This window comes from Pygocentrus nattereri, chromosome 29, assembly GCF_015220715.1.
Source record: "Pygocentrus nattereri isolate fPygNat1 chromosome 29, fPygNat1.pri, whole genome shotgun sequence".
Classification (NCBI taxonomy): Eukaryota; Metazoa; Chordata; class Actinopteri; order Characiformes; family Serrasalmidae; genus Pygocentrus; species Pygocentrus nattereri.
The window spans coordinates 7,009,675-7,035,990 of record NC_051239.1 but is presented as its reverse complement, the minus strand read 5'-3'; the positions used below and the strand labels follow the sequence as shown (position 1 = coordinate 7,035,990).

Sequence of the window (26,316 nt, the reverse complement as noted above, 5' to 3'; positions counted from 1 at the left end):
TTTCGCCGCTGCTTCCTCGCTTCCGCGTCAGCCTCATTTACCTACCGTGGTTATTACCTCCCACTGCACGCTGCTTACACGCCTGACGCTTGTGCTGACCTTTAGCAGGAGACGGGCCAGACGTACGGATGATTAGCTGTGGAGATGGATGGAGTCATGGATAGACCGGTGGACAGACAGTGCGCTCGGTTATACATGAATTGCTGGAGCAGAAGGTTGCTCATCATCATCAGCTGTCATTAGTGAATCCCCGCTGAGATGGAATACCTGTGTTGTTCCCTTATTTGCACATCAGGAAACTGCAGGTCCTATTAAAACTATGAATATGTCAGCGGTTTCTGAGTATAGTGTGTATATTTATCGCTTCATATACAGGGTTCCTCAATGGTGGAACGAGCTTCCTACCTCCATTTGTCTTGCAGCCTTTGTGACCTTCAAGATGCTGGTCAGAATGAAACATCTGGTCATTTTTTTCTGTTATCCTGCTGTTCTTTCTCACTGCTTTATTATACACTCTTCAAAGGTTCTGTAGTAAAGAAAATGTTTATGTATAGAACCATGAACACTCAAAGAACCCTTTGCATGATTAAAGGGCTCTTTGGATCTTTAGATTGACCTTTTAGAAATGAGCAAATTCAGCCTTGTAAAACAGTCGAATGTGGAGAGACATTTTACAAGAAACTGCTCTAGTTTTGAGGAAACGTTTCCTAAAGGAGACGGGAGGAAAGTGGCTAAAGCTTAAAGCAGAACAAAGTCTGCGTTTTCATTTAGATTTTTAGACTGCACTAGGACATTAACACACACTGAGACATACTGGACATTAAATATTGTGGCTTCCAAGGTGGTCTGATTTTTGTTGAAAGGACAAAATGTCTCTTCTGAACATTTGTGTTGTGTCTCCTGACCCAACCTGGCTTTATTGATTTCTCACTCATCCATGTGTGTGGATTATGTGCCGACAGAGACTGTCCGGGCGCTGCACTTACCCACTTCCAAGTTCCGCCTTTTACATTCCGTCAACATTCCGTTATAAATGAAATATTTAGAAAATCGATTTTTACCATTTATGAATTGATTCAGAATCGTTCATGTCCGCATCGCAATGCATCTAAGAATCAGGTTTTTCCCACACCCCTGGCTCAGAGTCCAGTGGTGGCGCTTTACACCACTGCATTCCACGTTTTGCAGTGTGTTTGGTGATATAAGGCTTGGATGCAGCTGCTCGGCCATGGAAACCCATTCCATGAAGCTCTCTACGCTGTTCTTGAGCTGATCTGAAGGCCACATGAGGTTTGGAGGCCTGTAGCGATTGACTCTGCAGAAAGTTGGCAACGTCTGCCTACTATACGCCTCTCTGTCATTTTGGCTGACCACTTCATGGCTGAGTTGCTGTCGTTCTCAATCACTTCCACTTTGTTATAATCCCACTGACAGTTGACTGTGGAATATTTAGTAGTGAGGAAATTTCATGACTGGACCTGTTGCACAGGTGGCGTCCGATCACGGTACCACGCTGGAATTCACTGAGCTCCTGAGAGCGACCCATTCTTTCACTAATGTCTGTAGAAGCAGTCTGCAGGCCTAGGGGCTCGGCTTTATACACCTGTAGCCATGGAAGTGACTGGAACACCTGAATTCAATGATTTGAATGGGTGAAGACTTTTGGCAACATACACACACACACACACACACACACACACACACACACACACACACACATGCATGCTGGGCATTGCAAGGCAAAATTGTGCCCAAATGAAACTTTTTTTTTTTGCATTTTCTTTTTATTTAAATTGTTTAAATGTATTTATATGTGTTTGTGTGTTTCGGTGCAGGTAATGAAGGTTCCCTGAGCAAGTCTGTAATTTCGGAGTTCATCCGGCCTCTACAGATGAGCGGGGGGGAGAAGTCGGAGCTTCTGTCCGTCAAACCCAGCTTCCTGTCCCGGAGCACGCCATCCAGCCCCCGCCGGGCCTTCCTCTCCGAGGTCCGTCCTGTCATCGCTGCTGCTGTGAGTCCCCCGATCGATCAATCGGCCAAGAAATAAAAACATTCATCAGTCTGTCTGCCTTGAACTTTGGCTCCAGTGCACGGCAAATAAACCGTTTCAGGTTTTGAGCATTTTTACAGTCTCACAACCCATAAAGGAATCGTTTTTCAACCCCCATTAAACCTCATCTTTATTAAAGATCAAAGGAAGTGAACATTCTAAACATTAATGCTTATAAGCCTGGAGATTTTTATCTTTCCATCATTTCCATTTATATCACATAACTACATATATGCATACTTGCATAATTAATTATGAAGTTGTGAATAAAGTATTGAGTTGAATTGCATTTTAGATTTTAGCTTTTATTTTTACTTTTTTGATTTGTTTGACAAAAACATGTCAACAGTGTTCAGGAGCGTTTGTCTTTCCACAAAACAGCTTTCATAACGACTACAATTTTATCCAATTTAAATCCATTTCTATGCTTGTTACAGTGAGCTATAATTAAATAAAATGTTAGAAGAGGTGTTTCAAGGCTTACAGTCCTGTCAGAGACCATCCCTTCAATTATTTCCAGTCAGAACAGTCATTATATACAAGTTATTGTAGTGTTTCTGAGGAGCTTAAATATAAGATATTCCCCTTGCATAAGGATCTGTGCAATCTGTGCAAAACACTTTGGTTTCCAAAACTAATGTTTCGAAATGATTAAAAGCTCCAGAACAAATGGGACTTCTAACAGCTGTGCAAGACCTGGTAGACCACCAACACTGGCCCCATCACATAAACAGCACTTAAAGCTTTCATCTCTGAGAGAGAGGAGAAAATCAAGCTGCTTCATATCTGAAAACATCCAGAAGACCACTCAGTGCTGTGGGTCTGAAAGGATGTGTAGCTGATCAAGAAGAACCTCACTGAGAAAAGGAGACGGACACATCAAGCAAAGAAGCTGAACAATGGACTGACCACCCCAGAGTCCAGACCTCAATATGACTGGGATTCATTGGACTTTGAGAAGAAGGAAAAACAACCAACTTGACTGAATTTTGGAGGTGTGGAAAAATATCCCTGCAGATTTCACTGAGAAACAAAAGTGAGTCTTCGCAAAGTAAAGTAAAGAATGGACACACTAAATACTGAAAAGCTTGCTGAGGCGAGGCTTCTTTTTTCTGACACCAAAAAAAGAACTTTTTCAGTTTGACTGGAAACTACATGAATGAAGGATGGTTCTCTGTGGCCACCGAGGCTTCTGGACAGTAGAGTCTTCTCCAGTCTCTATTTACAGCGTTTATGGAGGAGCGCACACTGAGAACACGTACTGAAAAATAACATCTGTCAACTAAAATAATACACACTGGACATTACTCAATACATAATACACACTGGACGTTACTCAATACATAATGCACACCGGACATTACTCAATACATAATGCACACTGGACGTTACTCAATACATAATGCACACTGGACATTACTCAATACATAATACACACTGGACGTTACTCAATACATAATGCACACCGGACATTACTCAATACATAATGCACACTGGACGTTACTCAATACATAATGCACACTGGACATTACTCAATACATAATGCACACTGGACGTTACTCAATACATAATACACACTGGACATTACTCAATACATAATACACACTGGACGTTACTCAATACATAATACACACTGGACGTTACTCAATACATAATGCACACTGGACGTTACTCAATACATAATGCACACTGGACGTTACTCAATACATAATACACACTGGACATTACTCAATACATAATACACACTGGACGTTACTCAATACATAATACACACTGGACGTTACTCAATACATAATGCACACTGGACGTTACTCAATACATAATGCACACTGGACATTACTCAATACATAATGCACACTGGACGTTACTCAATACATAATACACACTGGACATTACTCAATACATAATGCACACCGGACATTACTCAATACATAATGCACACTGGACGTTACTCAATACATAATACACACTGGACATTACTCAATACATAATACACACTGGACGTTACTCAATACATAATACACACTGGACGTTACTCAATACATAATGCACACTGGACGTTACTCAATACATAATACACACTGGACATTACTCAATACATAATGCACACTGGACGTTACTCAATACATAATACACACTGGACATTACTCAATACATAATACACACTGGACGTTACTCAATACATAATGCACACTGGACGTTACTCAATACATAATACACACTGGACGTTACTCAATACATAATGCACACTGGACATTACTCAATACATAATGCACACTGGACGTTACTCAATACATAATGCACACTGGACGTTACTCAATACATAATGCATGCTTCACACTGCACACTGGACATTACGCAATACATACTGCACTCTGAACATTATACAATGCACCCTGCATGCTTCACACTACACACTGGACATTACACAATACAAACTGTGCACTGGACACTGGACTTAACAGAATACACACAGTGTACTCCAGACTGTGCACAGGACAATACACAATACACTGTACACAGGACATAACACAATACACCCGCTGCACTGGACATTACACAATAAACATTTTATTTTATACAATACACACTGCACTCTACACATAACATAATACATATTACATACTATACACAGCATACTGCACATTGCACACTTCACAGTGCACATTGAACACTGCATATTGGAGAGCACACTCTGGATATTTGACTCAAGTCTTAAGATGTTTAAGAAATTTAGACACAATTAAGAAAATAATGTGTCCACATATAATATTTAACAATACATGCATTTTCCATTACAACATTATTTGCCTTTACTATTTTCAAATTAGTTGGATAACAGAAATACTCCATGTAAAAATTTATGTATTTATATGCCTACATTGTATGTAGATACAAAACCAACAGAAAGAGTTAGTAATGGTGTATAAATGTGAATTCAATATTCAGTCATCACTGAGCAGTCATGGTCCTGTTTCCACTGTGCCCATTCTTCACTGGTGAAGCCTAAATCAGCTCACCAGCAGTAGATTTGTACAGTAAGACTGGCATTAATTGCCTGAATCCCACCCACCCCTCATTAATTCTCTCATTCTCTCTCTCTTTCTTTCTCTGTTTCAGATGGACAAAGAGCTCAATCTGTCCCCCCGTGCTAAGCCCAGGTACACAGGCAAAGTCAGACTGTGCGTTGCCCGCTACAAGTGAGTATCTAACAGCTGTAATATGAGCTGTAATGTTACAATTAGGTGAATTGAGTATTTGTACAATAACTGTTTCTTCTATCCTCAGTTACAATCCATATGATGGCCCCAATGAGCACCCAGAGGCAGAGCTCCCCCTGGTGGCTGGGAAGTATCTCTACATTTATGGGACCATGGATGAGGACGGCTTTTATGAGGGTACAACTAGAAGAGTTCTGACCTTTTACATGGACAGTCATCTAGCTTCTGTGGCATGAATAATACTTATCTTCTGACTTGACAGACAGTCACTGAAGAGTGGTTATAAACTCGATTGAAAACACCATTTTTATTATTTTTATGTTGCAAATATTTAGTCTGTAATCCATAAAGTCCATATATGGAAACTAATCTGCAAAAACAGCCCATTTGGAATTCATGTGATGTTATAACCATGATATGATTTACATATGACCACCCATTCGGCCTACAGCAGTTTAGCTCACCCATTCATGTCGAAATGTGCTCTTTATAAGACAAATAGCATATTCAGTCTTCAACTAACGTCTGTCTTTCTCTGTCAGGGGAGCTGTTGGATGGCCAGCAGGGCCTTGTCCCCTCCAACTTTGTGGACTTCGTCCAGGACGAGGACCCTCTCTCCACTTCACTGTCGGAGCGCCTGAAAGAATCGTCCTACCTCAACCACAGCCCAGCCTCTCTGGGCAGCAGCAGCGCCGTAAGCACACTAAGCACTCTGCTGTCCGAGAAGCTGGAGGCTTTAGGCTCCTGCACAGGCACGGGAACCAGCAGCAGCAGTGGAGTTAGCAGTCTGGGCCCTAGCTTGGGGTCTACTTTGGGCTTAGGCCTAGGCTTAGGCCTGGGTCACCACAGCCTGGGCTCAGGGGACCCGCTGGGACCCTGCAGTAATGGCTCCGGTACGGCCACTCTAGACCTTAGCATTGATGAAATTGGAGAAGACGTAGTGCCTTACCCCCGCCGCATCACTCTCATCAAGCAGTTAGCCAAGAGCGTGATCGTGAGCTGGGATCCTCCAGTGGTGCCGCCTGGTTGGGGGTCCATAAGCGGCTACAACGTTCTGGTAGACCAGGAGGTGCGCATGAGCGTGCCGTTTGGCACCCGCACCAAGTCGCTAATCGAGAAGCTCAACCTAGCCACCTGTGCCCACCGCATTTCGGTGCAGAGCGTGACGGACCGTGGCCCCTCAGACCCACTGCGCTGCATGCTGCTGGTGGGGAAGGATGCGGTGGTGGCGCCGCACTGCCTGCGTGTGGATAACGTGACCCAAACCTCAGCCGAACTGTCCTGGATGCCCAGCAACAGCAACTACAGCCACTCCATCTTCCTCAACGATGCAGAATACGACGTGGTCAAGCCAGGCAGTTATAGGTACCGCTTCTACAACCTGAAGCCCGTGACCATGTACAAGGTGCGGGTTGTGGCCAAGCCTCACCAGATGCCCTGGCAGCTGCCACTGGAGCAGAGGGAGAAGAGGGAGATCTCAGTGGAGTTCTGCACACAGGCTGCCGGTAAGTTCCACCCACCCTTCCCTCAGCCAGCTCTCCTGTTCCCACTAAGAGCTCATTGGAAGAGAAAGTGCTCTTAGAGGGAACAGTGGTCACCTTTACATCATTCGCCTTTGTACAACTTTATACAGACATAGCCTGATAAAGAAGTTGTACAAAAGTATTTGGCCATCTCAACAGTCGACCACTTGAAAACACATAAAAATTGCCAAAGCTACAGATGAAAATATGGTTACTGCTGTTTTTAGCGGTGTGATTTACTTTGTCAGCTTTTCATAGATAACTATGTCATACAGTGTCTAATACAGTGTCTGTGTTCATTGTTGAGGTATGAGTTCCTATTACTTGTTAGCTACATTAGCCTCATAGCTCCAGTGCTAAACTAAAGACGTGTATTTCCAATAATTCCAATTTCCAATCAAAATTGCAAGTACAAACAGGTAATTTAATATAAACAGAAATTTAACAGAAAATTACACAGAAGCCTTAACGACTAAATACAGTATAATTTTCTTCAGCATTGAGTGTGTCCCCCTTAGTGTTTATTACAGCTTCCGTTCTTTTCAGGAGACTTGCTTTCAGTTTTTTAAAGAAATCTGCTGGGATATTTTTCCACACCTCCGAAGTTGGTTGCATGGCTTTTTCTTCGTTTAATTCAAGTAATCCTAAACCTATTTAATGATATTAAGGGTCCAGTCCATTGTTCTAAGAACTCTAAGAGCCTGATTTTGAAAGAGTTTGAGTTGCAATGTTCTTCTGTTTTTGAGATCTCATCTCACTCTGAAGCGATGGCTGTGGATTTATTCAGATCTAAAGCAAGAGTGGAGCTTGATTTTCTCCTTTCTCTCAAAGATGAAAGCTTTAAGTGCTGTTTATCTGATGGGGACAGTTAGTTTGGTGGTCTACCACGTCTTGCACAGCCCTTAGGAATCCCATTTGCTCTAGATCTGATAGGGTCGGTTTTCTGGACTTCCTTCAGTGGAGAATTATGTTCGGAATGCCATGTAGTCCAGGACTAGGCTCAGTCGCTCTCCCGCAAACCGAACGTTTCATTTTTTCAACTTAAGATTTGGAAACTCCACATTCTCCATCAACCTAAAGAACCATTTCACCATGCAAAGAGCCAAATAGAAGCATTACCTTTACTAAAGAACTCTCAAAGAACCATCTTTTGTGTGTAGCTCTTAAAGTGTGGGTTCCGCATTGTCTGCTATGAATATAAACATTAGGTTAAGACCTGATATCAGGCTATCGGCTCTTGTATGGGGATGTGATCTGTGTTCTCAGTGCTGAAGATCGCTAGCGTTTAGGGTGAGCTCTTAACCCCAATACTGCGTGCGCTCCACTCTTCCAGAGCTGTTTAAAATGCAGCTCTTCCCTCAGCCCTGCAGCTGTCTCCAGAGAGACGTGAACTCAGAATTCACATTAAGCACGGCAGGCAGCTCCTTAAGTCTGAGAGAGTCCGGCCATTTACCGCACTGAAAAATCACCTCGCTCATCCTTCAGAAAGATGGCTTTTGCCAGCTAATGTAAAACCACTGAAGTGTTCCTTCTGTGGCTTTTTTCTCACTGCCTGTTTCACGATTGACTCTATAATACCGTCGCACTACATTGATACAATGATTATCGCAGTATTGACTTTTGCAGTGGGCTGGAATATGCAAATGAGCTGTTTAATCAATCACAATGTGTGCTGTGATCATCCTGAACAACCTCAGCTTTGGCAGAGATCCTTTGGCTGTTTTGATGTTCAGTACATCTTTCATGACAACTTGGAACTTGGAAAGTCCTACATTCCTCCTCACAGCATTCACACAACCCGTTTAAGGTCATGGAAAACTGGACACTCAACGTACGACAGCAGATTGATCAAATATCTTGCACGAAGCTCAGCCTTCCAGTTATCCAAGTATCACTGTATACAGTCATTATGAAATGTGAATTCCACTAATGTGCTTTGGTGTGAAATGATTCATTGTTAGAGAAACTTACTGACTCTGATATCTTTACAGTGGTGCTGATAGGAACCAGGAGTCACAATCTCCACAGTCACAATCTATGGCCAATATATGAACTGTCCAAAACCACCACTGAACCTACACTTGTCTTCTGAGTGTTTATATGTAATGTTATTGATGATAAAATAGTGGTAAATCTGAGGAAATAAGTTTTCTTTGGGGGTTATTTGGCCCTACATGTACCTCTCTGCCATGAATGAATTAAAAAACACAGGGCAAAATCTCTCAAAACTGTTGCAAGTGTCCGGACCACTTTATCTAACAACTTTGTGTAAGGGAGGCTTTTAGAGAATTAATCTCTTCAGACACTACAGCTGCTTTTCTCACATCTCCAGCAGGAAACTTTCTCGCAAAATGGATATTTTCTTGCAAAATGTCTCTCAACGTTTTATTTTTTACAAGGTTGAAGTCACTTCCCATCGCCAGCCTGTTTGAATTGTCCAGTTCCGCCTTAAACAGTTCCTGAGTTCCACCATTTAAGGTGGAACAGGAGAATTAGAACAAGAAGCGGGCAAATGTTAAAAGTATCAGGAAACGAAAGGCAATGCTTATGAATACGAGTAAGTCCATTCGTCTCCAAATTATCGATGTTCATCTTAAATCTTTCTCTTTGCCTTTTCGTCAGCAACTAGCTAGGCCACGTTCTAATCTCTGTTGCTATGGTGACCAGCAATCTGTGCACCAATCAGGGTTAAAGGTTGGTTAGCAGTTCTACATTAAAGTCAGCGTTTGTTAAAACTATGTTAGAATTAACTATCAGTGAAGCTTTATTTTACTGAAAAGGATCTAATTCTGCTGTGGAGCCGCAAAAGAACCGTCTGCGGCTTGCCAACCCCTGGACTACACACACCATGAGATGTCCTCGGTTTGAGAACTGCTAAAGTGAGTTTTTCTGTAGACCTAGCCGAGACCCTAGACATTCAGGTGATCCGACAGTGGAAAACAGTGGAGGCCTCTTTATTCTTGTTAAATGCTCACTCAATATATGGCAAGTCATATCAGTATAATTGCAACATGGTATTTGATCCATATTGTGCAGCTCTGCTCTGTACCTGAACCACTATTCTATTCTATTCTATTCTATTCTACCAATCAAGCAAGACATGTTTTTTTAATCTCGTGACTGTCCCTGCTGGCCCTCGAGGGGGATGTGTTTACTGGCTTTGGAGCGGAGGAGGAGACACGCGAGAGAGAGAGAGAGAGAGAGCGAGGGATATGAATGAATGTGTTAGGAATGCAAGTGGGCCGAGCGTTTGCCGCAGTAGTGCAAGCGAAGTGACAGAAGATGAAAAGAGCGAGAGAATGAGAGGAGACGTGAGCGGCGGGAGGAGGGGGGGGGGATTACCCAGGATTCTGCAAATGAATCTGAGGGAGTCCTCTCCTTTTCTTCTCCTCGCCCACGCAGGTAACAGGCACACACACGCGCAGCAGAGGGAGCAGACGTGTGTGTCGGTATCTGCCAGGTTTCCCTGCTTCTGCTCTGCTGAAAGAGAATACAAAACGGAGTCAGGAACAATGAATGCAAGGAAGACTAATAGAGCAGCCACAGAGTTTCTGTGCTTTTACACGTCACAGCAGAACATTACACTTAATCTGCAACGTTTCTGGGTGATACACAACCTCAGTCGAGCCTTTTACTCGGATGTGTGTAATGGCAAATGACCACTTCTGTCTTTTATTCTGTGGGTAATTTTGCACAGCACAAAGTACCAGAACCCTTGATCTCGGAAAACTGGAACCATGCTTTTTGCACTGGCCACTGGTCGAAGTTTCAGTTCCAGTTTTGTGTTTTTTGGCACAAACAGAGCTGATGGAACTCGAGTGTTTTTCTTTGTCTTTTGTAGCACAGGTAGCTGAAGCTAACAACAATTTAGCCAATTCATTACTCTTCTAAATGAAGATAAAGTCACCAAGAACCAATACATGCACTTGAATGTAAACTAGAATGGTATGTCAGCTGTTAATGCTTAATAATTAGTGTTATCGCTTTATTAGGAGTTCACTGAGCTATTAGGAAGCTCACGTTTCCATTATTAGCGTTATCGCTTTATTAAGAGTTCACTGAGCTATTAGGAAGCTCACGTTTCCATTATTAGTGTTATCGCTTTATTAAGAGTTCACTGAGCTATTAGGAAGCTCACGTTTCCATTATTAGTGTTATCGCTTTATTAAGAGTTCACTGAGCTATTAGGAAGCTCACGTTTCCATTATTAGCGTTATCGCTTTATTAAGAGTTCACTGAGCTATTAGGAAGCTCACGTTTCCATTATTAGCGTTATCGCTTTATTAAGAGTTCACTGAGCTATTAGGAAGCTCACGTTTCCATTATTAGCGTTATCGCTTTATTAAGAGTTCACTGAGCTATTAGGAAGCTCACGTTTCCATTATTAGCGTTATCGCTTTATTAAGAGTTCACTGAGCTATTAGGAAGCTCACGTTTCCATTATTAGCGTTATCGCTTTATAAAGAGTTCACTGAGCTATTAGGAAGCTCACGTTTCCATTATTAGCGTTATCGCTTTATTAAGAGTTCACTGAGCTATTAGGAAGCTCACGTTTCCATTATTAGCGTTATCGCTTTATAAAGAGTTCACTGAGCTATTTGGAAGCTCACGTTTCCATTATTAGCGTTATCGCTTTATTAAGAGTTCACTGAGCTATTAGGAAGCTCACGTTTCCATTATTAGCGTTATCGCTTTATTAAGAGTTCACTGAGCTATTAGGAAGCTCACGTTTCCATTATTAGCGTTATCGCTTTATAAAGAGTTCACTGAGCTATTAGGAAGCTCACGTTTCCATTATTAGCGTTATCGCTTTATAAAGAGTTCACTGAGCTATTAGGAAGCTCACGTTTCCATTATTAGCGTTATCGCTTTATAAAGAGTTCACTGAGCTATTAGGAAGCTCACGTTTCCATTATTAGCGTTATCGCTTTATTAAGAGTTCACTGAGCTATTAGGAAGCTCACGTTTCCATTATTAGCGTTATCGCTTTATTAAGAGTTCACTGAGCTATTAGGAAGCTCACGTTTCCATTATTAGCGTTATCGCTTTATTAAGAGTTCACTGAGCTATTAGGAAGCTCACGTTTCCATTATTAGCGTTATCGCTTTATTAAGAGTTCACTGAGCTATTAGGAAGCTCACGTTTCCATTATTAGCGTTATCGCTTTATAAAGAGTTCACTGAGCTATTAGGAAGCTCACGTTTCCATTATTAGCGTTATCGCTTTATTAAGAGTTCACTGAGCTATTAGGAATCTCACGTTTCCATTATTAGCGTTATCGCTTTATAAAGAGTTCACTGAGCTATTAGGAAGCTCACGTTTCCATTATTAGCGTTATCGCTTTATTAAGAGTTCACTGAGCTATTAGGAAGCTCACGTTTCCATTATTAGCGTTATCGCTTTATAAAGAGTTCACTGAGCTATTAGGAAGCTCACGTTTCCATTATTAGCGTTATCGCTTTATTAAGAGTTCACTGAGCTATTAGGAAGCTCACGTTTCCATTATTAGCGTTATCGCTTTATTAAGAGTTCACTGAGCTATTAGGAAGCTCACGTTTCCATTATTAGCGTTATCGCTTTATTAAGAGTTCACTGAGCTATTAGGAAGCTCACGTTTCCATTATTAGCGTTATCGCTTTATTAAGAGTTCACTGAGCTATTAGGAAGCTCACGTTTCCATTATTAGCGTTATCGCTTTATAAAGAGTTCACTGAGCTATTAGGAAGCTCACGTTTCCATTATTAGCGTTATCGCTTTATTAAGAGTTCACTGAGCTATTAGGAAGCTCACGTTTCCATTATTAGCGTTATCGCTTTATAAAGAGTTCACTGAGCTATTAGGAAGCTCACGTTTCCATTATTAGCGTTATCGCTTTATTAAGAGTTCACTGAGCTATTAGGAAGCTCACGTTTCCATTATTAGCGTTATCGCTTTATTAAGAGTTCACTGAGCTATTAGGAAGCTCACGTTTCCATTATTAGCGTTATCGCTTTATTAAGAGTGAACTAGTGAACTAGTTAGGAAACTAATAATTACGTTATTAGCATATGTGCTAACAAATTTTGTGCACAGAATAATTTTTTTCCTTGTATTTTTGAACAGAGTAAAAATGAAGCCTTACTTCAACACATAATTCTGTGTAGATATTTGTGTGAGCAAGAAATCACAATATATCGTTTGTCAGCCCAAGGAATACAATGCCAAGATGACTAGTGAGCTAAATACCATAATCGACACTTTAGACTTGCATTGAATTACCAAAAAACATCATTTGTGGTTATTATGACGGTTCCAGCTGTCTCTCAAGCAGATAGACATGAACTAGAACCACACGTTCCATTGGTTCTCGTTTGGGTCAGTTCTTATTTTTGAATGTGCAGTGGAAAAATGCCCTTTACCCCAATCACTAAATGCTGTCACTGGACTTACTTTGCTATGAATACTTTTACCTTCTGAGTCTTGATTCCTCTCAGTGTTTTTTCCTCATGTTCTTAGGGAGTTTCTCCTTCTGAGTCTTGGTTCTTCTGTGTTTTTTCCTCATGTTCTTAGGGAGTTTCTCCTTCTGAGTCTTGGTTCTTCTGTGTTTTTTCCTCATGTTCTTAGGGAGTTTCTCCTTCTGAGTCTTGGTTCTTCTGTGTTTTTTCCTCATGTTCTTAGGGAGTTTCTACTTCTGAGTCTTGGTTCTTCTGTGTTTTTTCCTCATGTTCTTAGGGAGTTTCTCCTTCTGAGTCTTGGTTCCTCTCAGTGTTTTTTCCTCATGTTCTTAGGGAGTTTCTCCTTCTGAGTCTTGGTTCCACTCAGTGTTTTTCCTCATGTTCTTAGGGAGTTTCTCCTTCTGAGTCTTGGTTCCTCTCAGTGTTTTTTCCTCATGTTCTTAGGGAGTTTCTCCTTCTGAGACTTGGTTCCTCTCAGTGTTTTTTCCTCATGTTCTTAGGGAGTTTCTCCTTCTGAGACTTGGTTCCTCTCAGTGTTTTTTCCTCATGTTCTTAGGGCATTTCTCCTTCTGAGTCTTGGTTCCTCTCAGTGTTTTTTCCTCATGTTCTTAGGGAGTTTCTCCTTCTGAGACTTGGTTCCTCTCAGTGTTTTTTCCTCATGTTCTTAGGGCATTTCTCCTTCTGAGTCTTGGTTCCTCTCAGTGTTTTTTCCTCATGTTCTTAGGGAGTTTCTCCTTCTGAGTCTTGGTTCTTCTGTGTTTTTTCCTCATGTTCTTAGGGAGTTTCTCCTTCTGAGTCTTGGTTCTTCTGTGTTTTTTCCTCATGTTCTTAGGGAGTTTCTCCTTCTGAGTCTTGGTTCTTCTGTGTTTTTTCCTCATGTTCTTAGGGAGTTTCTACTTCTGAGTCTTGGTTCTTCTGTGTTTTTTCCTCATGTTCTTAGGGAGTTTCTCCTTCTGAGTCTTGGTTCCTCTCAGTGTTTTTTCCTCATGTTCTTAGGGAGTTTCTCCTTCTGAGTCTTGGTTCCACTCAGGGTTTTTCCTCATGTTCTTAGGGAGTTTCTCCTTCTGAGTCTTGGTTCCTCTCAGTGTTTTTTCCTCATGTTCTTAGGGAGTTTCTCCTTCTGAGACTTGGTTCCTCTCAGTGTTTTTTCCTCATGTTCTTAGGGAGTTTCTCCTTCTGAGTCTTGGTTCTTCTGTGTTTTTTCCTCATGTTCTTAGGGAGTTTCTCCTTCGGAGTCTTGGTTCTTCTGTGTTTTTTCCTCATGTTCTTAGGGCATTTCTCCTTCTGAGTCTTGGTTCCTCTCAGTGTTTTTTCCTCATGTTCTTAGGGAGTTTCTCCTTCTGAGTCTTGGTTCCTCTCAGTGTTTTTTCCTCATGTTCTTAGGGAGGTTCTCCTTCTGAGTCTTGGTTCCTCTCAGTGTTTTTTTCTCATGTTCTTAGGGAGTTTCTCCTTCTGAGTCTTTATTCCTCTCAGTGTTTTTTCCTCATGTTCTTAGGGAGTTTCTCCTTCTGAGACTTGGTTCCTCTCAGTGTTTTTTCCTCATGTTCTTAGGGCATTTCTCCTTCTGAGTCTTGGTTCCTCTCAGTGTTTTTTCCTCATGTTCTTAGGGAGTTTCTCCTTCTGAATCTTGGTTCCTCTCAGTGTTTTTTCCTCATGTTCTTAGGGAGTTTCTCCTTCTGAGTCTTGGTTCCTCTCAGTGTTTTTTCCTCATGTTCTTAGAGAGTTTCTCCTTCTGAGACTTGGTTCCTCTCAGTGTTTTTTCCTCATGTTCTTAGGGAGTTTCTCCTTCTGAGTCTTGGTTCCACTCAGTGTTTTTTTCTCATGTTCTTATGGAGTTACTCCTTCTGAGTCTTGGTTCCTCTCAGTGTTTTTTTCCTCATGTTCTTAGGGAGCTTCTCCTTCTGAGACTTGGTCCCTCTCAGTGTTTTTTCCTCATGTTCTTAGGGCATTTCTCCTTCTGAGACTTGGTTCCTCTCAGTGTTTTTTCCTCATGTTCTTAGGGAGTTTCTCCTTCTGAGTCTTGGTTCCTCTCAGTGTTTTTTCCTCATGTTCTTAGGGAGTTTCTCCTTCTGAGATTTGGTTCCTCTCAGTGTTTTTTCCTCATGTTCTTAGGGAGTGTTTCCTAGCACTTTCTCTGCGATGCTTCTTACAGGGCTGCATCTGCATTCCTTGAAAGCTGCTTTGGGGCAGTTGTTTTGTAGAAATGTGTTAAACAATATTAATAAATAATAAAACTGAGATTAACTGAAAACTGCCATTACAGTAGAGTCGAGATTTCTGCCCTACAAATGGCTTCTGTCTCCATTAGAGTCAGTCAGGATGCTTTATGGCTAAGTCACGTTCAAATTTTTCTATGGTGGTAAAAACATTGAAAAAATGCCTCTATCTTTAAATAAGTCCAGTGCATTCCCTCCATCTCTGCATTTATCCAGTCTCTAAACCTGAAAAGAACCATATCTGTGGCAAGTGAAACAGAAAGTAATTATGTTAAGACGCCCTTTAGACATCGTGGAGATACCCTTTAGATATCTCCATGCACTGGCTCTCTTTCAGTGATGGCAGGACGCATGTTATAGGGAGCAGATGTGTGGAGATATGTGCAGAAGCAGAGCGTTTCTCTAGGCTGTAGAAGGTTGTTATTAGATGACGATGCTTCCCAGGCCCTCAGTGGCTGAGCTGAAGCCTCAGATGAAGGTCTGATCTGATAACTGCTGCCTTTGAGCTCTTTCAATTACACAGCTTTGATCCAGCTCCTCTGGGTCAGCTTCGCAAATTACATGATCCATGTTTGGCTCCTCTGTATTTTCACACGTGCTCCTTCATACTTCTGATGTCTCTCTTCTCTTCTCTCCTCTTCTCTTCTCTTCTCTTCTCCTCTCTTCTCTTCTCTTCTCCTCTCTTCTTCTCTCTTCTCTTCTCCTCTCTTCTCTTCTCCTCTTCTCTTCTCTTCTCCACCTTTCTTTCCTCCATTTTTTCCTCTTTTGCTTTAAATATCCTCTTCTCTCCTCTCCTCTTCTCTTCTCTCCTCTCCTCTTCTCTTCTCTTCTCTTCTCCTCTCCTATTCTCTTCTCTTCTCCTCTCCTATTCTCCATATTTTCCCATTTTTTTCTCTTCTGCCTTTAGATCTCTCCTTCTTTTTTCCCTCTTTTCCTTTCTTGTTTCCTCTTCTCTTCTCTTTTTCACCTTTCCACCATTTTTCTCCTCCTCTGCCTTTACATCTCCTCTTCTTGCTTTCCTCCTCTCATTTCCTTTCTTTCTTCCTCTTGTCTTCGCTTTGCTTCACTTCACTTCTCTTCAACTTTTTTCCCACTATTTTTCTCTTCTTCTGCCTTAAGATCTCCTCATCTTACTTTCCTCCTCTTTTCCTTTCTTTTTCTTCTTCTCTTCTCCACCTTTTTTTCACCATTTTCTCCTATTTTGCCTTTAAATCTCCTCTTCTTGCTTTCCTCCTCTCTTTTCCTTTCTTTTTTTCCTCTTCTCTTCTCCTTGAGAAGAAATCTGGCAGAGATTTGATTGGTCAGTGACGTGGGCGCTGATTGAGCAGTCCGGATGATTTGTCATTGGGCAGGTGCTGTCAGGTCCAGATCAATCAGACGCGTGATTGGTGAGGATTACCTCTCTTGGCTGTGAGCGGAGAAGGCTCAGTCATGGCTGCTTGCTCTCTCACACACTAGGCCTAAGCTACCTCACTTTACCAGCTCTCAGTCCCCCAGGGAATAAGACCTGATGAAAATGTTGGACTGCCATTGATGGAGTCGAATTCCATACAGAGGAGCTTAAACGTGCTTTACGGTGATGAGGACACTCTTCTCAGAGGAAAACCAATATCTAATAGCTCACCATTAAGGCTCCATATCATAAAAAAAACGATTTCCCTCCCTTTTTTTTGGAATAAGACTTTCTTGTACTATGGAAACATTGTTCAAGTTTGAAAATGTACCAATCTGCCTCTCTAGGGTGCAAAAAAAACAACGTTTTGATTTAATCATGGTTGTGATGTCACAACCATGTGACTGTCCGTTCAGCCCACAGCACTTTAGCCTGTCCATTCACATTGAAGCGCTGTGGAGTGTCGATCCTGCCCACAGTGTATAGCAGAGTTGTCGGAGTGGAAAACGATAAAATGTCGTGCTGTTCCAGGCTGCTGGGAAGCAGGTGGATCACTACAGCCTTCCAAAAGAATGCACATATCCAAAAAGAGTGGCTGGAATGTACATGCCTGTGAGAACTGTTCGGAGCATTACATCCCACACTGAATAAAGGAAGTCATATTTAGTCAGACAGTTTGAACTGTAGTCCCAAAATAAAAAAAAAAGTTCAGATATTTACAATGATATCTATTTAAAAACAAGGCACTAATAATAGTAATGAGCTAAATATGTACAAAATCATCATTTGTAGGACGTTGTCTATTGGGAGGTGCCTGTCCTAAAACCTAACCCCTACATTTCAACTTGTGAAAGTAATGTTTATGTTTTTTTTTTCTTTTGTATTTATTTTAAAATGAAGTTAAGATTTAGATGCATCATCTGAAGTTTAAACGAACACAAAATAGTGTAAAATAAATAAATAAATGGCTGTCCCAGGTTTTCATGTCGCGAGTTTTAGTCTAGGAGCCTTATTTTAGTATAGGAGCCTTATTTAAGCCACAGCCCTGCACTTCAGAGCAGAAGGGAGTCTGCATCCCTGTCCTTTATGGCCACGTGGTGAGCAGTTAGATCCCATTGTTTTGAAGTAAAGGTGTTCTACAGTCTGAAAACCAGTGTGTAACGTTAGGAATTGATAGATTTTCTGCAATGAAATAACCCTTTTTGTGATAAAATATTATGATTTTATGTGTGTGCAGCTGTTCAGAGCTGTTTGCTAGTCATGAGCTGGCTAGTGTTTTTGAGTCCTGCTAAAATGTAGCTAAAATTGTCACAGCTGAAACATTTGGTAAAGTTTCTGTAGTGTTATGATTGTTGTGGTGACAAAATGGAATGTTTAGTATTTTTTTTCCCCAGTTTTCTCCCTAATTTAGTCGTTTCAAATTCTACCTGCTAGTTAGGACTCCCCCAATCACACAATGCTATCAACACTAGGAGGTCTTCCTCCGAGGCCTGCGAAACCAGCCACCGCTTCTTTTTGAACTGCCGCTCACGCAACGTCACCGGACAGCCGAACGTCCTCGGAGGAAAGCGTCAAACTCCAGATCTGCTACGTCAGCTAACAGACACCTGTGCTGACTAGTATCACGTTGAGTGATGGGGGGAGAACGGGGGCCATCCTACCCACCCAGAGAGAGCGAGGCCAATTGTGCTCTCTTGGACTCCCGGCTACGGACGGCTGTAGCATCACCAGGGGTCAAACTCGTGATCTCTTGATGATAGGGCCGACACTTAGACGGTTGCACCACTCAGGAGCCCCCAGTCATTTCTTTTAATAAAATGAACATATTTAAGGTACAGACCACTCAAAGCGAGATGATTAAGTCTGAAGTCCAAGTTAGGTAAATGTCTGAAATGTATTTTCAGCTCTGATGCTGAACCACTTTTTTAGAATCTTCCATCTCACATGTATGATACACATACATGTATGATATATGTGTATATATATATATATATATATATATAAAATCATACATGTATGTGTGAAAACAGCTGAATACTACTGAGTGTTTAGCTTATGTTACTATGTTGCAGTGCCAGTTCTGCTGCTCCTGTACACCACAGTGTATGATTTAAATGGATAGGCTCTCATACACATATAGTGCTGACATAAGCACATAGACACACAAGGTCAGAAAGCCTGTACTCACTCACACACACACAGAGACACACACACACACACACACACACACACACATATACACATACATGTATGCATTGTTTTAATACATTGTCAGGACACATTTTTATATAAAAGATATTTGAGTTCTAACAACCACATGGAAGACCTGGTAGACACCAAAACTGCCCCCATCAGATAAACAGTACTTACAGCTTTCATCTTTGAGAGAGAGGAGAAAATCAAGCTGCTTCAGATCTGAAGACATCCACAGGTGTTTCTGTCCATCCTTCCACTGTGAGAAGACAACTCAATGCTGTGGGTCTGAAAGGACGTGTAGCTGATGAAGAAGAACCTCACCGAGAAAAGGAGACGGACACACACAACAAAGAAGCTGAACGATGCACTGACCACCCCAGAATGAATGTGTTTGATTACTTGGATTGTGATGAAGCAGAAAATGTAACCAATGTTTCAAGCTGAAAATCTGTAATAAAAGTAAAGAGTGGACGCACTAAATACTGAAAAACATGATGTTCTATTTAGTTGCTTAGGCTTCTGTGTTGTTGTTTTGTTAAAGCTATGTTTTCTGCTAATTTTCCAACTAATGTGGAAGAAATGTTTTGATTAGAATAAATGAATTTGGTCTCTGAGTTTTGCTGAGGACTGTATGTAAGCAGTTATAGAGTAATATGTTTCATGTGTTTAATATATCTTATAATAAATATGTGTAGATAATACTAAGTATCCTCTCAAATTTGAAACGTGGAGTTTCTATTGAAAGCTTTTTATAATGTCGGGAGTCTTTGATCGTAAAACACACACACACACACACACACACACACACACACACACACCCCACTTTATCATGCAGTACAAGAGCTTATATCATGTTCACATCCAGACACATGAGCGTGTGCGCAATTCATGCTTGTTTGCATCTCATTGACACATAAATGATGAAATCATGCAGATGCGTTCTTGCAGACTCATGATATACATCCGCAACCACACTCTGGGGAACGACTGGCGCGAGACAGACGCCTACTACAGAACTCCATAAAAATCAGATAAATCTCGCTGTGTTTCGTACATTTCCCACAGGACAGGAACGCTGGCGCACAAAGAGACGTTCATGAGCTCTGGTGCCGTTTACGCAGAGACAAAATGCTGCGCTTTTCTATTTTGTTTTGTTTTTTTTCAGGTACTGTCTCTGATTTTCCGTCTGCCTGTTCTCTCATGCTTTGTGTTTTTCTTACACAAAGAGCCGACGGACCTTTCATACCCTTCAAAATTACTGTGAAAACTGACATTTGGAGTTTAGTGAAGTGATTATTTCTTAAAAGCAGTGGAGGGTTAAACTGACAAGTAGTCAAAATGACTCAGCCTTACAGCAGGGGACTGCAGGCGCATCAGAAAGGCGGTTCTGATGCTTATCTCCCATGTATCATGTTCTACCTGATGATACATCATGTTTAATTAGATGTTGGTACATTGCTGTGAGGGTTTGATTGCATTCAGTCAGAAGAGCATTAAAGAGATCAGACTGTGATCTTGGATGTTCAGTTCTAGACGCTCCAACTTATCTCAAAGCTCCAGAGAACCCAGTCCCACTGTTCTACAGCCCAATGTTAGGGGGCTTTATACCCCTCTAGTTGACGATTGGTATTGGGCATTATGACCTTAGGCTTATGTGTGGCTGCTCCAGAGCATCCCATTTTAGCGGTCAGGGCTTTTCTATGGAGATTATTTAAGTTGGATCAGCAATGGGTGAATCGTAATGTAGTTTAATTTGAAGATTAGAATGGGTGTCTAGATATAATATGTATGGAATCTGTATATTGACTTTATTTTAAGGGAAGCCAAAGAGAAAAAAAAATCCCACCATGTTCGGACAGTAAAGCTTAATTCTATTCCATTCTATTCTACTTAGGCCCCCCCTTCCCACCACAGGATGTCCAGGTGCAGAGTGATCCTTCTCCAGGTGTCCTGCAAGTACGCTGGAAGCCCCCATCCCTCACACCCAGCGGCACCTCCAATGGAGCCAGCGTCATTGGTTACGTGGTCTGCACCAAAGGTCAAAAGGTGGGTGGATCTGTGGTGTCATTGATAGGGAGGCATTCACTTGTAACAAACCAACGTGCACAGTCATTAGATTTTTTTTATTCAATTATTAGTCTTAAGCCATGTCTTATTTTAATCTAGTAGCTATAAATCTATTTTATTTTATATCTATAGTATAATTACTATAAATGATTCACTTCTGTGAACCCAATGTATTATTTCTGTAGTTATGAGATTGGGGAGTTGAAGTGTGGACCCACATGCTAAGCCTTAGAGTTTAAAGGGTCAAACATCTGATATCAGTTGTGAAGGTCATCCAGTACATGTAGTGTGTTTGTGTGTATTTAAGTTGCTCGCCTTTCTCTTCTATCCAGCTGGCAGGCTCACTCTTGCCATCTGCTGACAGATGTTATTCATAGCAGCTCTGCCCCAATGAGCGGTGTTATATAACACAGGGCTTTATGTAAGACTTTGGTAAGATGTAACAAAAACACACATCATGTACTTATTGATATGGTTAAAATACGGACGAACCGCTTACCTACATTCATTATGCAGACAACTTCTTTTGTGGATGAAGTGTGAAGACAAGCAATAGATAAAGATGAAGCAAGAAATTATATATGTGTATGTATATATATATATATATATATATATATATATATATATATATATATATATATATATTTATATATATATGTGTGTGTAAAAATATGTAGTTACTTGTTTTATTGCTTCATCTTTGTCTATTGCATTACCAGCGTCTTCTATCAGACTTCAAACAAAACATCTCCATTTGTGTCGTTTTTCCATTTTTTTTATAATTTAAAAAATGCCTGTTGTCTTCACATTTTACATACAATTTCAAAATGACTTGGAAAAAAGTCTGGTTCCATTGACTTAACTACTTAAAAGTAGAGTATGTTTTTTCCTTCTTCTGTAAAGTTACCATTTTGGAGATGCTTTTTTATGGCAGTGCTGCATATTTACTGCTGGCTTGAACTTTTAAAGGTGACGCATGTTAATTAAAGTACCTCAACAATCACCGACAATGGCATAAAACAATAAAAGAAAATAAAGTTGATCAAATCTGTGAATTCACTCACCCTCCACAGAGTCTTGTGCAAAAGTTTAAAGACCCCATATTGTGTTGATTCCCTAAATGAGAATAGGTTAATACGTCCTCTACAGGGAACTTAAATATGGCATTTTCTGCCACTTTTAGTTTCATTTCTATAATATAAACCAAATGTTTCATGTAAACTGTATGATAACTTTTGCATATGCCACGTTTTATGTTTTATTTTTTTCCCCAATATGTTTATCATTATGAACAGTAATCACATTAAAATATGTGTTGTCTGTAGACGATGTGTTCGCTTATTGTCACGTCTAAAATCAACACAACATGTAATTTGACCAAAAGCCCAAACTTGAATGTTCATCATCAGACAAAAACCTAACAAGTTAATGAAGGTCTGAGTCTTTACAGCAGGAAGGGTGTACAAAGTTGAGCACATGCCACAGTTAATATTTAGTTTTTTGATTTTTATTGTCGTTACTGTTGTGTGTGCAGATAGCGGAGGTGATGTACCCCACGGCAGAATACGTGACAGTGGAGGTGAACCGTATTCAGTGTTTGGAGGCACGTGAGGTGGTGGTCCGGACCATCTCTGCACAAGGCGAGTCTCAGGACTCCAACACTGCTGCCATTCCACACAACCTGCTGGGGGCTCCGCCTCACTCTCGCCCACCTCCGCACCCCCAGCCACACCCACCGCCGCCCCCTTACCCACAGAGCTACCCTCCAACCCACCCTCAACCGCACCTCCAGCAGCCCGTGTCCCACCCCGTCCCACACCCACCACCTCTTCACTCCCAACACCCACACCCTCCTCCTCCTCCCCCTCCACAACACCCCCACATACACCCTCCACCTTCCCCCCACTCCATCCCCAAACACAAACTCCTACCAAGTGCCAGAGACCCCCATGCCAAAGAGCCTGAGTTGGCCCGGAGGCCCTGGGACCCCCACCCTCGGGCCCCTTCGCCCCTACCCCCTCCTACTCCTGGGGGCCACAGCCTGGAGCCTCCTCCACACCCAGAGGGCCGCCGCTCACCGTCGCCCCAGAGGATCCTGCCACAGCCTCAGGGAGCCCCCATTCCCAACACAGTGGCCCGCGCTATGGCCCGGCAGGCTGCCCAGAGAAACAGCTCTAACAACAGGGTCAGTCTATAGACTGTTACACACGACTGTTTTAATAGTATAAATTTGTTAGAATTGTTTTAATTGTGTGTTTAAATGTAAATATGGCAAGTGATTTTGTTTAAACGATAGCTTGTGTAGAACGTAATATACTGTGGTATAATATTACTAATATGAGATAAAGAGTGAGTCTGAAGTACAACTATTTTTTTTGTTATGTTAGATAGTAGAATAACAAACTTGAATTATATTATAAAGGCCTAATTAATGATATTACAAAACAAAGAGTTCTGGTCCTAACATCTGATTGGCCGAGCCGTTATAAAATCCACAATACACGGACACCTATGACCGCCTCACATGACTAAACTCTGTATTACTGAGCGACAGAATGAAAAATCCTTGTGCTGTGCTGAAATAGACTTTGACTCTCTTGCTGCTCGCGTGGACCGCGAGTGTATTAATGAAGTAAGAACTCATTTGCTGTTTAAACTGAGGGTCTGGAGACTTGTGTTCTTAACTAGAACCAGGCTGGTCAGCTAGCTAACAGGCTAAAAGAGCCAACAGCCTAAACAGCTCCATCATTAATATCACAGGATCAAAATAAAGCACTGACAGTGTGATTCACTGTAAAACTGCAGTATAAAAGTCTAACAGTGTCACTTGAATGACGCTTCAAATGTCTGTGTTTCGGTCAGAAGTCGCGTTAAACCCTGGCTGAATCCCAAACGGCTCCGTACTCCCTAAATAGTGTTCTAGCTATTGAAGTTTAGAAATTCTAGCCTTTACAACCAAATATTGTATCATTTATTAAGTGTGGATGTGTCCCAAATGACTATTTCTTAGCTGTATTTTGCACCATTTTCGTGCAAAATCCAGTATATAAATTCCTACGTAGTGCACTTTATAGGGAGCAAGGAGTCATTTAAGATTCAGCCCCAGTGTGTGAAGAGGGGTGTCACTGAAATGTTGTTAAATAAGACTAAATAAGTGGTAATTCGGGGGCCAAAATGTATTTATAAATGAAAGTTTTTGCATTACATAGTGGTGTGTTATCGTATGTTCATTGTTATATGGCAAAAAGTTGTAAAAATTCCTGAAATGACCTCAATATACAGCAACAGGCGACTGAATGTTCTCCTTGTTCAGCGGCCCATGATTTCTTGGCAATGATAGCACACTGTACAGGAACTACATTTCGTGGCGGAATACCTATTTATTTAATTAGATTATTATTAATAATAGCTTAGATTATTTTCTGAAAAAAAAATGTGGATTTAATCAGGTTTTATGTTGGCTGCTGTTTTTATAGAAGCGAGAAACCACTTGCATTACTGTGATTTCATCCCAGGGAAGGAGGTTTTTTTTTGTGTTGTGCCTAAGAACACCCTTTTTGTAATAACGTCGCAGTAGCGCACAAACCTTCGTGGCTTATGTTTGGTGTCTAAAGTTTTCCTCTGTAGCTGACGGGTAATAGAACCTTAAGCCCCACCATTAAGCACTTTGTAACCTGAATGCCCAGATCATCACATACTTCCCTCAGACCACATGTAATTACTTGGCAATCTCTGATACAGTAGGTGAAGTGGTTTCTGACACTGTATGACAAGCTGTTATCCATAAACCTGTACAAAAATATATTACTTGTTAGCTACATTGTCCTCGCAGCTCACAGCTGAAGTTTGAAGAAACAAAACCTCAGGCGCCAAACACATCCTTCCGGATCCACTGCGTGTGGGAAATATCGGGAACGCTGTCTTAATCTGAGTTTTCAGCAAACTGTCGCTTTAAGTGGTGGTGTGTTTTTTAACTGCAGTACATTCTCAATAGAGCTCAGTGTGCTGTAATATAATATCACTCATTTGGGGTGTGTTTGTGTGGTTTAGACGGAGAGGAGGAACATCTTCAGCGAGAGGAGTAATGCCCTTCACTCGCTTAACTCCGATGAGGAAGAGGATGGTTATGACTCGCCCCATGCCAGACGGAGAGGAGCCTCAGTGGACGAGTTTCTCAGGGGTTCAGAACTGGGCAGACATGTAAGAGTGAAATAGGCCATTTACACAATCTCGTCCTCCGTTTTCACCCTTCTGTCCATCAGAGAAAACCGTTTTAACAGTTCTTTCCTTCTCGTTTATCTGCAGTTTTGATTTTCTTTGTTATTTTCGGGCCGATTTCTCTGAAGGTGAAAATTGGGGAATAATGTAAAGGCTCTCTCTCTCTCTTTCCCTATGTCTCCTCCTTATCTCTCTCTCTCTCTCTCTCTCTCTCTCTCTCCCTGTATCTCCTCCTTATTTCTCTCTGTCTTTCCCTCTATCTCCTCCTTATCTCTCTCTCTCTCTCTCTCCCTGTATCTCCTCCTTATTTCTCTCTCTCTTTCCCTCTATCTCCTCCTTATCTCTCTCTTTCTCTCTCTTTCTCTCCCTCTATCTCCTCCTTATCTCTCTCTCTCTCTCTCTCTCTCTCTCTCTCTCTCTCTCCCTGTATCTCCTCCTTATTTCTCTCTGTCTTTCCCTATGTCTCCTCCTTATCTCTCTCTCTCTCTCTCTCTCCCTGTATCTCCTCCTTATTTCTCTCTCTCTTTCCCTCTATCTCCTCCTTATCTCTCTCTCTCTCTCTCTCTCTCTCTCTCTCCTCCTTATTTCTCTCTCTCTTTCCCTCTATCTCCTCCTTATCTCTCTCTCTCTCTCTCTCTCTCTCCCTCTATCTCCTCCTTATTTCTCTCTCCCTGTATCTCCTCCTTATTTCTCTCTCTCTTTCCCTCTATCTCCTCCTTATTTCTCTCTCTCTTTCCCTCTATCTCCTCCTTATCTCTCTCTTTCTCTCTCTTTCTCTCCCTCTATCTCCTCCTTATTTCTCTCTTTCTTTCCCTCTGTCTCCTCATTATCTCTCTCTCTCTCTCTCTCTCTCTCTCTCTCTCTCTCCCTGTATCTCCTCCTTATTTCTCTCTCTCTTTCCCTCTATCTCCTCCTTATTTCTCTCTCTCTTTCCCTCTATCTCCTCCTTATCTCTCTCTTTCTCTCTCTTTCTCTCCCTCTATCTCCTCCTTATTTCT

General features: G+C 41.5%; 1 protein-coding gene across 10 annotated transcripts in view; it reads left to right on the top strand.

The window, feature by feature from the left end:
• The window catches only part of rimbp2 (RIMS binding protein 2), a 279,113-nt gene that overhangs the window by 213,144 nt on the left and 39,653 nt on the right, over positions 1–26,316 (top strand). For all 10 annotated transcript variants that reach the window (XM_037536053.1, XM_037536059.1, XM_037536057.1 and 7 more), the window contains 7 exons: positions 1,836–2,011; positions 5,171–5,250; positions 5,339–5,448; positions 5,814–6,776; positions 20,928–21,079; positions 22,635–23,285; positions 25,151–25,300. In XM_037536053.1, coding sequence (XP_037391950.1) covers positions 1,836–2,011; positions 5,171–5,250; positions 5,339–5,448; positions 5,814–6,776; positions 20,928–21,079; positions 22,635–23,285; positions 25,151–25,300 — 2,282 coding nt within the window. The remainder of the gene's footprint in view (positions 1–1,835; positions 2,012–5,170; positions 5,251–5,338; positions 5,449–5,813; positions 6,777–20,927; positions 21,080–22,634; positions 23,286–25,150; positions 25,301–26,316) is intronic.